The sequence below is a fragment of the Crinia signifera genome, chromosome 6, assembly GCF_055691185.1.
Source record: "Crinia signifera chromosome 6, ASM5569118v1, whole genome shotgun sequence".
NCBI lineage: Eukaryota > Metazoa > Chordata > Amphibia > Anura > Myobatrachidae > Crinia > Crinia signifera.
Genome location: NC_139222.1, coordinates 27,399,402 through 27,413,319, shown reverse-complemented (window position 1 = coordinate 27,413,319; position 13,918 = coordinate 27,399,402). Strand labels below are relative to the sequence as shown.

The 13,918-nt window shown below is 50.9% G+C and overlaps 2 protein-coding genes across 2 annotated transcripts in view; both read left to right on the top strand.

The window, feature by feature from the left end:
• The window catches only part of LOC146010190 (uncharacterized), a 109,343-nt gene that overhangs the window by 94,518 nt on the left and 907 nt on the right, over positions 1-13,918 (top strand). The window lies entirely within an intron of this gene.
• LOC146007379 (uncharacterized) lies at positions 4,887-13,840 on the top strand. The gene is made up of 7 exons (XM_083145728.1): positions 4,887-4,898; positions 5,042-5,233; positions 5,796-5,874; positions 8,678-8,772; positions 8,877-9,039; positions 12,642-12,723; positions 13,635-13,840. Exons 1-7 carry the CDS (start codon positions 4,887-4,889, stop codon positions 13,702-13,704), a joined length of 693 nt encoding a protein of 230 aa, XP_083001854.1. The 3' UTR covers positions 13,705-13,840.

Sequence of the window (13,918 nt, the reverse complement as noted above, 5' to 3'; positions counted from 1 at the left end):
TTTGACGCCACCCCACGATCGACGCCAACCCGAAGCGTGGCGAGCGCAGCGAGCCCGCGAGGGGCGGCGGTACGCGTCCTCCGACCTTTTCATGCCCTACTATCCACTAGGGCGTGGTGTGAGAATATAATAGTGTGGCGAGCGCAGCGAGCCACCGAGCCCGAAGCGTGGCGAGCGCAGCGAGCCCCGCGAGGGGACGCGGATACCTTCACTGTGAAGCCCGCGAGGGGACGCGCATAACTGTGAAGGTATCCGCGTCCCCTCGCGGGGCTCGCTGCGCTCGCCACGCTTCGGGCTCGGTGGCTCGCTGCGCTCGCCACACTATTATATTCTCACACCACGCCCTAGTGGATAGTAGGGCATGAAAAGGTCGGAGGACGCTTACCGCCGCCCCTCGCGGGCTCGCTGCGCTCGCCACGCTTCGGGTTGGCGTCGATCGTGGGGTGGCGTCAAAAATTGGGGGGGACATTTAAGGGTTAATGGGCTCTGTGGCCCATTTAACATTGATTCCTATGGCCAAATCGGGTGGGTTGAGGCATTTAACAGTAAAATCGGGTACATCGCGGCTTTTAACATTGATTCCTATGGGAAATCGGGAGCATCGCGTCGCGGGCATCGCGGGTACATTTATGGCCGGCCGCGACGCGACCGACACGATTTCCAAGTTTAACATTGGTTTCAATGGGAAATCGCGGGCATCGCGTCGGTCGCGTCGCGGCCATACATAAATGTACCCGCGATGCCCGCGACGGGCGCCCAGATAGGAAACAAGTACCTGTTATATATATGAAACTTATTCAATGCAAAGCTGAGTATATGACTATGCACTTTCTCTTGACTGTCTGGGAAAGTGGGTAATTAGCAGAATTTGACATTAGTTTTGCTTAGTGTGCCAAGAAACCTTCCAATGGCTCTGACACCTGGTATTATACTGCAGCCTGTGTGAGTAGAACAGCAGCTCCCCTGTAAGTGCCCTTATGGCTCACACCCAGCAATCACTACTATGCTGTTACTAGCAGTATAATACCTGGGGTTACCTGGTGCCAGCTGCAGCACTCTCCCTCCTGCCTGCCATGCACACCAGGAAGGGACGTTTCCCTGGTAACACAGCTCCTCCCACTCTGCCCCACACAGGAAATACACTTCGGCTAGTAGGCTACAGCCGCGGGGGAGTCTGGGAGCTGAGTACAAAGTACGATAGAATAGCTGCCGCTGTATGAGGACACTGGGACATCACAGCCCGGTTGGTAGAGACAGTAATTATACCTGGGAGAATGCATAGAGAGAGCTATGTTATGTGCGGTCACCGGTAGCTGATTGATTACATGCTGTATATATGACTTGTAAGTATCCATAACAAATGTACCCTGTGTGTGGGAGCGGCGGCCATTTTCCCGAAGATCAATCTTTTAGCGCCGGCAGCATCTCTCGGCTCCCTGCTGGAGCAGCGCTGCTGATCTTACCCGAGGCCTCTCACTTCCAGCAGCCGCGGTGATTGTTACGGGGGACCGAGAGAAGACATTGCTGTATCTGGCAGCAGATTATGGTATTGTGCCACTGCTGCCCTTTTAGAATTATACAGTGGGAGGGTGTCCTCTTATACAGGGAGAGCAGCCTGTGGTGTCCTCTTATACAGGGGGAGCGGCCTGTGGCGTCCTGTTATATGGGGGAGCAGGGTGTGGCATCCTGTTACACGGGGGGGGGGAGCGGCGTGTGGCATCCTGTTATACAGGGGAGCGGCCTGTGGCGTCCTATTATACGGTGGCAGCGGCCTGTGGCGTCCTATTATACGGTGGGAGCGGCCTCTGGCGTCCTATTATACGGTGGGAGCGGCCTGTGGCGTCCTATTATACGGTGGGAGCGGCCTGTGGCGTCCTATTATACGGTGGGAGCGGCCTGTGGCGTCCTATTATACAGGGGGGAGCGGCCTGTGGCTTCCTATTATATGGTGGGAGCGGCCTGTGGCTTCCTGTTATATGGGGGAGCGGCGAGTGGCGTCCTGTTATACGGGGGGAGCGGCGAGTGGCGTCCTGTTATACGGGGGGAGCGGTCTGTGGAGTCCGGTTACAAATGTTATACAGGGGGAGCAGCCTGTGGTGTCCTGTTATACAGGGGGAGAGGCGTGTGGAGTCCTGTTAAAAATATTATACAGGGGGAGCAGCTTGTGGTGTCCTGTTATACAGGGGGAGCAGCCTGTGGTGTCCTCTTATGCAGGGAGACCAGCCTGGGGGTCCTGTTCATACAGGGGATGCAGCCTTTGGAGTCCTGTTACAAATGCTTTACAGCGGGAGCAGTCTGTGGTGTCCTGTTATACAGGGGGAGCAGCCTGTGGAGTCCTGTTACAAATGTTATACAGGGAGAGCAGCCTCTGGTGTGTTGTTGTTATAATGTAGTTGAGCAGCCTCTGCTTTTTTATCATTAAGGAGCAGTTTTTGGTGTCCTGCTACAAAACTTATTCATTGTATATATTTTTTTACAGGGTTTCCAGTTTCTGATAACTTATTAGTATTATGATGATTACACAGGGCAAGCAGCCTGGGGTCTTCCCGGATGTCAGGATAGCATGCGATACATTATATGCACTGGTGTATTGCATGCGACCTACGTTCCCCACATCGGGAGGGGGGCTGAGTTGGAGGTCGCACGGGCAGCAGGTCCGACCTCTAGCTTCGCTCTGATGCACACAGGACCCCGGATGGGACCCAAGGAGGACGTCAAACACATCTGATTTGAGATAATTTCTTGGCCCGATCCTTTGGGATCGGGTGAAATTGGCCCAAATCGGACTAGTGTATGGGCACCTTTGGGAAAAGAAAAGGGAGATGGGCGCTCTACCTCGGTTGCCGGCTGCTAAGTCTGGTATGTCCAAACCCAGGGGAAAACTGTAAATAGAAGGTGAACAGCGCTCAAGCTTTAAATTGATATCAGCACCTTGCTGATGGGGTAACGTGAGATGGTGTGTCCAGTGAAGACTGGGTGTATCCTGTACCACTAAAAGTCTGACAGAATGTTGTAAATAAAAGGTGTTTATTAAACTTTAAAAGTTTATTGACATGGGTGTATTCTTGTCATACAAGCATGTGGGGTGTATACGGTGGGGAAGGGGGCCCTCGTGGAGGGATGCGGGAAGGCCGGTAGTGGCTGCAAGAGCCTGAGTCCAAAGTCACGGAGGGAGGCTGGAGTCAGAGCACACACTGCTTCACCTCCTGCGGTGAATGCAGTCCGTGTGCTCTGGAAAGGGTTGTGTTGTGGAGATAAACCAGCACAACAGTTCTCAGCGGGATGAATAAGTGCTCCAATGGGTCAAAGTAAGTGTCCAGGTGTCGCCCAGAATTAGAGCGTCCTCTGTATGTTCCCAGCGGTGCACCTCACACTTACCTGATACCCACCGATGTCCTCAATCCTTCCGTCCCACGTCGCGCTGCTGGTGCTGTACTGTGTCCTACTGGTGTCTGCACCAGTGTAGAGGCCGCGTCGCTTCCACAGAGACTGAAGCACTTTCGAGTTCCGCTGGTGTGCATTCGCCGGGTGCTAGAGGTCACTGGAGCAAGAGGTCAAGGATCGAAAAAGACCCCAGAGGGGTTGAAACGCGTTGGACAGCACTTTTCCACCTACAGCAGTCTCCTCCCCACCGGGAGTGTAGCCCGTGTTGCTCCAGTGACCTCTAGCACCCGGCAACATTCTGTCAGACTTTCAGTGGTACAGGATACACCCAGTCTTCACTGGACACACCATCTCACATTACCCCATCAGCAAGGTGCTGATATCAATTTAAAGCTTGAGCGCTTGTCACCTTCTATTTATGGGCACCTTTACCTAATATGTTAAATGTGTACTGTGGTTATTATTGTAATTATATTTACACCTAGACAACCGAGCGGTGAGGAAACGGAGTGTTTACTAGACATCACGTGTGGATGAGACACGGCACTGATTCCCTGAGGATGGACAAGGACCAGAGTCACATGACTAAGAGGATACTAAATATCACCCTGGAGATCATCTACCTGCTGACTGGGGAGGTGAGGGGATCTGGGAGCGTCACTGTGACATCACTTATATCTATAGTAATAATACAGGGACGTGACTGGGGAGGTGAGGGGATCTGGGAGCATCACTGTGACATCACTTATATCTATAGCAATAATACAGGGACGTGACTGGGGAGGTGATGGGATCTGGGAGCATCACTGTGACATCACTTATATCTATAGTAATAATACAGGGAGGTGACTAGGGAGGTGAGGGGATCTGGGAGCGTCACTGTGACATCACTTATATCTATAGTAATAATACAGGGACGTGACTGGGGAGGTGAGGGGATCTGGGAGTGTCACTGTGACATCACTTATATCTATAGTAATAATACAGGGACGTGACTGGGGAGGTGAGGGGATCTGGGAGCGTCACTGTGACATCACATATATCTATAGTAATAATACAGGGACGTGACTGGGGAGGTGAGGGGATCTGGGAGTGTCACTGTGACATCACTTATACCTGCAGTAATAATACAGGGAGGTGACTGGGGAGGTGAGGGGATCTGGGAGTGTCACTGTGACATCACCTATATCTATAGTAATAATACAGGGACGTGACTGGGGAGGTGAGGGGATCTGGTAGCGTCACTGTGACATCACTTATATCTATAGTAATAATACAGGGACGTGACTGGGGAGGTGAGGGGATCTGGGAGTGTCACTGTGACGTCACTTATATCTATAGTAATAATACAGGGATGTGACTGGGGAGGTGAGGGGATCTGGGAGTGTCACTGTGACATCACCTATATCTATAGTAATAATACAGGGATGTGACTGGGGAGGTGAGGGGATCTGGGAGCATCACTGTGACATCACTTATATCTATAGTAATAATACAGGGACATGACTGGGGAGGTGAGGGGATATAAGTTTTGGTGATATCACTGATATATTAATACTACAGTGACCTGACTAGTGGATCTTAGAGGTGACATCACATAGCAATAAGAGAGGGTACTGGGAGTGTATGCAGTAATAGTATATTTTCCCATACACAGGGTTACAAAGTAGTGAAGAAGACATCCAGTGACCATGAGACACCCATTTGCCATCCCTGTGTGTCAGGAGAACTGAGCAGAACCCAGAGCCTCATCACAGTGCCTCACCCTCACTCACTGACACATGGGAGAGACAAGGAGCAGAAGATCCTGGAACTCACCAACAAGATCATTCAGCTGCTGACCGGAGAGGTGACTGCTGGGAATGGGACATTATACAGTAACACTGGGGGATGTGACCGGAGAGGTGATTGCTGGAAAATAGGACATTATACAGTAACACTGGGTGATGTAACCGGAGAGGTGACTTCTGGGGATCAGGCATTGTACAGTAACACTGTCGGATGCGATGGTGAGATGACTGCTGGGAAGGTGACATTATACAGTAACACCGTGGGATGTGACAAGAGAGGTGACTGCCGGGAATGGGGCTCAGGCATTGTACAGTAACACTGTCGGATGCGATGGTGAGATGACTGCTGGGAAGGTGACATTATACAGTAACACCGTGGGATGTGACAAGAGAGGTGACTGCCGGGAATGGGGCATTATACGGTAACACCGTGGGATGTGACAAGAGAGGTGACTGCCGGGAATGGGGCATTATACAGTAACACCCAGGGATGTGACTGGAGAGGTGACTGCTGGGAGTCAGACATTGTACAGTAACAATGTGTCTGGGTGATGACTGTATCACTGTGTGTGTCGGGTTTCTATAAGGTGTCAGGATGTCCCTGTCTATCTCTCCATGCAGGAGGAGGAGTATATAGAGGAACACAAGGGTCTGTGCAGGAATGTTATGATGGAGAATCACTGGCCCCTCACATCACTGGGTAAGAGGAGACTATATTTCATTGTACAATGGAGAGCAGGTATGGGGTCCCCATATACACGTATTATCTGCTAATCACACAAGTACAATATATTCAGTCACTGCGTGTCTCCTACAGATGGGCCCAGTAACAGAGATACCCCAGAGAGATGTCCCTGTCCTCTGTATTCCCAGGATAATCACATATATACCATGTCCTCAGTCACTGCGTGTCTCCTACAGATGGGCCCAGTAACAGAGATACACCAGAGAGATGCCCACGTCCTCTGTATTCCCAGGATAATCACAAATATACCATGTCTTCAGTCACTGCGTGTCTCCTACAGATGGGCCCAGTAACAGAGATACCCCAGAGAGATGTCCCTGTCCTCTGTATTCCCAGGATAATCACATATATACCATGTCCTCAGTCACTGTGTGTCTCCTACAGATGGGCCCAGTAACAGAGATACCCTAGAGAGATGTCCTCTGTATTCCCAGATAATCACATATATACCATGTCCTCAGTCACTGCGTGTCTCCTACAGATGGGCCCAGTAACAGCGATACCCCAGAGAGATGTCCGCGTCCTCTGTATTCCCAGGATAATCACATATATACCATGTCCTCAGTCACTCTGTGTCTCCTACAGATGGGCCCGGTAACAGACATACACCAGAGAGATGCCCACGTCCTCTGTATTCCCAGATAATCACAAATATACCATGTCCTCAGTCACTGTGTGTCTCCTACAGATGGGCCCAGTAACAGAGATACCCCAGAGAGATTTCCCCGTCCTCTGTATTCCCAGGATAATCCCATATATACCATGTCCTCAGTCACTGCGTGTCTCCTACAGATGGGCCCAGTAACAGAGATACCCCAGAGAGATGTCCCCGTCCTCTGTATTCCCAGGATAATCCCATATATACCATGTCCCCAGTCACTGCGTGTCTCCTACAGATGGGCCCAGTAACAGAGATACCCCAGAGAGATGTCCCCGTCCTCTGTATTCCCAGGATAATCACATATATACCATGTCCTCAGTCACTGTGTGTCTCCTACAGATGGAGCCAGTAACAGAGATACCCCAGAGAGATGTCCCCGTCCTCTGTATTCCCAGGATAATCACATATATACCATGTCCTCAGTCACTGCGTGTCTCCTACAGATGGGCCAGCAACAGAGATACCCCAGAGAGATGTCCCCGTCCTCTGTATTCCCAGGATAATCACATATATACAATGTCCTCAGTCACTGTGTGTCTCCTACGGATGGGCGCAGTATCAGAGATACCCCAGAGAGATGTCCCCGTCCTCTGTATTCCCAGGATAATCACATATATATCATGTCCTCAGTCACTGCGTGTCTCCTACAGATGGGGCCAGTAACAGAGATACCCCAGAGAGATGTCCCCGTTCTCTGTATTCCCAGGATAATCACATATATATCATGTCCTCAGTCACTGCGTGTCTCCTACAGATGGGCCCAGTAACAGAGATACCCCAGAGAGATGTCCCTGTCCTCTGTATTACCAGGATAATCACATATATACCATGTCCTCAGTCACTGTGTGTCTCCTACAGATGGAGGCAGTAACAGAGATACCCCAGAGAGATGTCCCCGTCCTCTGTATTCCCAGGATAATCACATATATATACCATGTCCTCAGTCACTGCGTGTCTCCTACAGATGGGCCCATTAACAGAGATACCCCAGAGAGATGTCCCCGTCCTCTGTATTCCCAGGATAATCACATATATACCATGTCCTCAGTCACTGTGTGTCTCCTACAGATGGGCCCAGTAACAGAGATACCCCAGAGAGATGTCCCCGTCCTCTGTATTCCCAGGATAATCACATATATACCATGTCCTCAGTCACTGTGTGTCTCCTACAGATGGGCCCAGTAACAGAGAGATGTCCCCGTCCTCTGTATTCCCAGGATAATCACATATATACCATGTCCTCAGTCACTGTGTGTCTCCTACAGATGGGCCCGGTAACAGAGATACCCCAGAGAGATGTCCCCGTCCTCTGTATTCCCAGGATAATCACATATATACCATGTCCTCAGTCACTGTGTGTCTCCTACAGATGGGCGCAGTAACAGAGATACCCCAGAGAGATGTCCCCGACCTCTGTATTCCCAGGATAATCACATATATACCATGTCCTCAGTCACTGCGTGTCTCCTACAGATGGGCCCATTAACAGAGATACCCCAGAGAGATATCCCCGTCCTCTGTATTCCCAGGATAATCACATATATACCATGTCCTCAGTCACTGTGTGTCTCCTACAGATGGGCCCAGTAACAGAGATACCCCAGAGAGATGTCCCTGTCCTCTGTATTCCCAGGATAATCACATATATACCATGTCCTCAGTCACTGCGTGTCTCCTACAGATGGGTCCAGTAACAGAGATACCCCAGAGAGATGTCCCCGTCCTCTGTATTCCCAGGATAATCACATATATACCATGTCCTCAGTCACTGCGTGTCTCCTACAGATGGGCCCAGTAACAGAGATACCCCAGAGAGATGTCCCCGTCCTCTGTATTCCCAGGATAATCACATATATACCATGTATTCAGTCACTGCGTGTCTCCTACAGATGGGCCCAGTAACAGAGATACCCCAGAGAGATGTCCCCGTCCTCTGTATTCCCAGGATAATCACATATATACAATGTCCTCAGTCACTGCGTGTCTCCTACAGATGGGCCCAGTAACAGAGATACCCCAGAGAGATGTCCCCGTCCTCCGTATTCCCAGGATAATCACATATATACCATGTCCTCAGTCACTGCGTGTCTCCTACAGATGGGCCAGTAACAGATACCCCAGAGAGATGTCCTCGTCCTCTGTATTCCCAGCATTGTACAGAGGAGACTCACAGGACCCCACAGGAGGATCAGGTAGGTGTGTGTGTGTTATACACTGATATTCTACTGTATACAACAAGGTTTTACTGTGTGAGCTCAATAGTGTCAGACATTACTAATGTGATATTTTTTTGTAGGTTCAATGTGAAGATATGTCTGATATTAAGGTTGAAGAAATAAAGGGAAAAGAAAAGACGGATGTGACTGACATTAAGGAGGAAGATACAGAGACAGAAAACACATATATGAGGGGTGATCAGCAGTGTAAGAAGGAAGAAACCCCTACAGATATCGGCAGAGGTGAAGAATAATCGCGTATTACATATTTTCCTTGTTCTGTCAATGCAGCTTTACAGCCATCAGCCCCTATTATACTCCTGCTCTCCCCCTCACGTCACTGTGTGTTACCAGCCCAGAGATCTGACCAGTCTCCTCCCCACACTCTCTGGTGTATCTCATACATCAGGAGCCATCAGCCCCTATTATACTCCTGCTCTCCCCTCACATCATGTCACTGTGTGTTACCAGCCCAGAAATCTGACCAGTCTCCTCCCCGCACTCTCTGGTGTATCTCATACATCAGGAGCCATCAGCCCCTATTATACTCCTGCTCTCCCCCTCACATCATGTCACTGTGTGTTACCAGCCCAGAGATCTGACCAGTCTCCTCCCCACACTCTCTGGTGTATCTCATACATCAGGAGCCATCAGCCCCTATTATACTCCTGCTCTCCCCCTCACATCATGTCACTGTGTGTTACCAGCCCAAAGATCTGACCAGTCTCCTCCCCTCACTCTCTGGTGTATCTCATACATCAGGAGCCATCAGCCCATATTATACTCCTGCTCTCCCTCTCACATATGTCACTGTGTGTTACCAGCCCAGAGATCTGACCAGTCTCCTCCCCACACTCTCTGGTGTATCTCATACATCAGGAGCCATCAGCCCCTATTATACTCCTGCTCTCCCCTCACATCATGTCACTGTGTGTTACCAGCCCAGAGATCTGACCAGTCTCCTCCCCACACTCTCTGGTGTATCTCATACATCAGGAGCCATCAGCCCCTATTATACTCCTGCTCTCTCCCTCACATCATGTCTCTGTGTGTTACCAGCCCAGAGATCTGACCAGTCTCCTCCCCACACTGTCTGGTGTATCTCATACATCAGGAGCCATCAGCCCCTATTATACTCCTGCTCTCTCCCTCACATCATGTCACTGTGTGTTACCAGCCCAGAGATCTGACCAGTCTCCTCCCCACACTGTCTGGTGTATCTCATACATCAGAAGCCATCAGCCCCTATTATACTCCTGCTCTCCCCTCACATCATGTCACTGTGTGTTACCAGCCCAGAGATCTGACCAGTCTCCTCCCCACACTCTCTGGTGTATCTCATACATCAGGAGCCATCATCCCCTATTATACTCCTGCTCTCCCCTCCCATCATGTCACTGTGTGTTACCAGCCCAGAGATCTGACCAGTCTCCTCCCCACACTCTCTGGTGTATCTCATACATCAGGAGCCATCAGCCCCTATTATACTCCTGCTCTCCCCCTCACATCATGTCACTGTGTGTTACCAGCCCAGAGATCTGACCAGTCTCCTCCCCACACTGTCTGGTGTATCTCATACATCAGAAGCCATCAGCCCCTATTATACTCCTGCTCTCCCCTCACATCATGTCACTGTGTGTTACCAGCCCAGAGATCTGACCAGTCTCCTCCCCACACTCTCTGGTGTATCTCATACATCAGCAGCCATCAGCCCCTATTATACTCCTGCTCTCCCCTCACATCATGTCACTGTGTGTTACCAGCCCAGAGATCAGACCAGTCTCCTCCCCGCACTCTCTGGTGTATCTCATACATCAGGAGCCATCATACCCTATTATACTCCTGCTCTCCCCCTCACATCATGTCACTGTGTTACCAGCCCAGAGATCTGACCAGTCTCCTCCCCACACTCTCTGGTGTATCTCATACATCAGGAGCCATCATCCCCTATTATACTCCTGCTCTCCCCTCACATCATGTCACTGTGTGTTACCAGCCCAGAGATCAGACCAGTCTCCTCCCCACACTCTCTGGTGTATCTCATACATCAGGAGCCATCAGCCCCTATTATACTCCTGCTCTGCTCTCCCCTCACATCATGTCACATGGGAAGCTGTTTAAATCCCGGCAGTCGGGATCCCGGCGTTCAGAATCCTGACCGCCGAAATCCTGACAGTTTCTCCCTCCGTAGGTGTCCACGTCACCCTTGGAGGGAGAATAAATTAGTGTGCCGAGCGCAGCAAGCCCGCAAGGGGGGGCGATCCACGTTTCCCCCCCCCCCCCCCTTGTCGGGATTTCGGCATCGGGATTTTGAACGCCGGGATCCCGACTGCCGGGATTTCATACTGAATCCTGTCACATGTGTTAGCAGCCCAGAGATCTGACCAGTCTCCTCCCCGCACTCTCTGGTAGAAAAGGATAATCATGATAATCAGGTGCTAATACTTTACATTAAAAATATATTAATTATAATGAATGCTGTCTGTGGGGCGTGGCTTGGCCGGGCATGTGAGAGGTAGTGTGGCGACAGAGCTCTGGGTCCAATCTATATAAATATCCTGTTAGTGGGCAAAGCAGGCACCTCTACCCGAGCTCATTCTACCTTGCTGGGCTCCGGGCGCACTTATAGAGCCACTTTACACATGCTGGGCACTTATTTACCTGCCGTGGTGGTGATCGAGGCCTGGTCCAACCTGCGGCTGAGGATACAGTGCCATCTTGGGTGGCTCTACCTGTCAGTGCTGCAACGCGCTGAGACACCAGCTGGTCACACAGCCGGGAGCAACCGTGGCTTGTCCTCTTTGATCTCCCTCTGCCTGACGCATCTTTGGAGTGGAGGCCGTGGCTCAGGGATCCTCCCGCGGTCCTGGTCAGGCACTGTGGTGTGTTCAGGGGTTGGAGGCTGCTGTGTGATTCCTCGCTCCTCTGTGGCGGGAACGCCATATGTTGGCTTGGCTGCCCTGTGTGCTGTGACTTCTACAATGACACCCCTCCTGTTGTTTGGCTGTGGACTCTGAGGCTCTGGCCCTCGGCGGCAGCTCCTTCATCCTGCTGTAATGCTCTGGGTATTGGTGGACTCCAGCGGCCATTTTACAATAACTCAGTCTGCTTACTGGTCAGGTGTGGGGAGCGGTCTATTCGGGACTGAGCCACAGTTATTATTAATACTTAGACTTTATGCTACCTTCTCTATGACTATTGTCTACTGTCCCACACTCATCTGTCTGTCAGTGGTGGTGGGTGAGCTCTGGCTGCCTGCTAGCCGCTGCCATCTCACTTCTGCCGTACAGAGATGTGTGTGTGTGTGTGTGTGTGTGTGTGTGTGTGTGTGTGTGTGTGTGTGTATATATGTACACACTCTCTCTATGCCCGAATATTTTTTTTAAATTTTATTTAGATTCATTAGGATATCCTGTTGTTCTGTAACGCATATACATTTCACACTAACTCACAGCGTGATTCTTGCTATCCTCTATACAGATGGAGCCGGCTCCATCCTTGCAGGGGCCGGCTCTCGCCAGGGGCGCACGAGAAGCTTGCGTTGGCACCCTGTGGCTACGGTGCTTTCTCCGCCACCTCACCCGCTGCCTTCCTCGGTGTTCCTCGCCGCCCAGGGACCTCTCCACGGGCAGGGAACCGCAGCGGAGCCGTCCGGAAACTGGGACTCGCATGCATGTGAGACGGCGCTCCATCTGTAGCTTTGCGTCTCTGTCACTAGGTTCTCCTTACTAGGCTCCTGCAGGAGAGTCGGGCCACTACGGCTTAAGGTCACTAAACATTGTGTCCCGGTTTCTTCTAAGAGAGATAGGTGAAACTATAACTTTTATAGCCCTGTTGCTTCCTAGGGCCTGGCTGGACTTCCTATCCCACCGTGTGTATGCTGACAGAACAGACCTGTACCACCATCAGTAGTGCTGATCCTGTGAGGTGCGTATACGCAGCTCAGTAGCCAGAAGCCAATTATTTTATATTTATAGAGTAGGTGAATGATACTTTGTCGATAGCGGCTATAGTATATGAGTGAGAGAGAAGTAGGAAAGGGGAGAGATACTAGGGGCAGAGATGGGGCAGAAGGAAGAGAGCAGGGGAGAGAGGAAGAGGGGTGAGGTGGAGGAGAGAGAGAAGGGGACTGGGAGGTAGGAAAGGGTGGGAGCGGAAAGATGAGGTGTTGGGGGGTGAAGGGATGAGGTGGGGGGGCGGGAGGTAGGTCTCTTTCTTCTTTACAGCGGGCTTCCCGTTCACCGGTGCCGGGCTCCCCTACAAGTTCCCCTCTTCCCCCTGCCTAATCCATTGTGACTAACGTCACAGCTGGGTGGGCAAATTTACATGCTCCCGCCCATTTCAGCTGCCAATCACCGCCGGTTCCTGCAGTGGGTTATATGGGCGGACGGCAGATCGCCTGTACACATAGGGCCCGATTCTAGTCCACATATTCCCATGGGGGACCGATGTTGGTGCCCTGCGCATAATCAGTTATGTGCAGGGCTTCTGTTGTACCAACCCCACGACTTACCCTCTCAGCGTGGCACTCGAGCAGGAGGTGATGGCCCATGGAAATACCCAGTGTTTCATGGGCATTCCCACTCCGAGACTCGGTACAGACTTAACCAAAATCGGTCCCATAGTGCGATGCACCAATATATCGGCCATCGGCTCTGTTGCAGAGATCACGCTGGTTACAGACCTATTACTGGCGCCCACTGGCTGACGGACCAGCGATATATTGGCCAGTGTGTACGCAGCATTAGACATGTTCAGTGTAAGTGATAAAACATCCATGAACATTTCCTTCTCAATGTAAACAATTCTGTCTGTTGTCATTCATCTGTTTCCTGTAGATGGGCGCACAAGCAGGAATACCTCGGAGGGAGATCTCATTGTGGCTCCAGATTATATACTAGAAGATAAGAACATCAGACAAGATTCTCCAGAAGAAAAACCCATTATCCCCAATACACACCCAACATTTCCCAGTGCAGATATTTCATCTGGTCCCTCTAGTCATGAGGAACCTTCTCCTGATCATTCAGACCTTACTACACACAGTACAGACCATAAAGATGATACAATATCATCCAGTTCTGAGTTTGGTGAGAGTTCTATACATCAGTCAGTTTCTGTT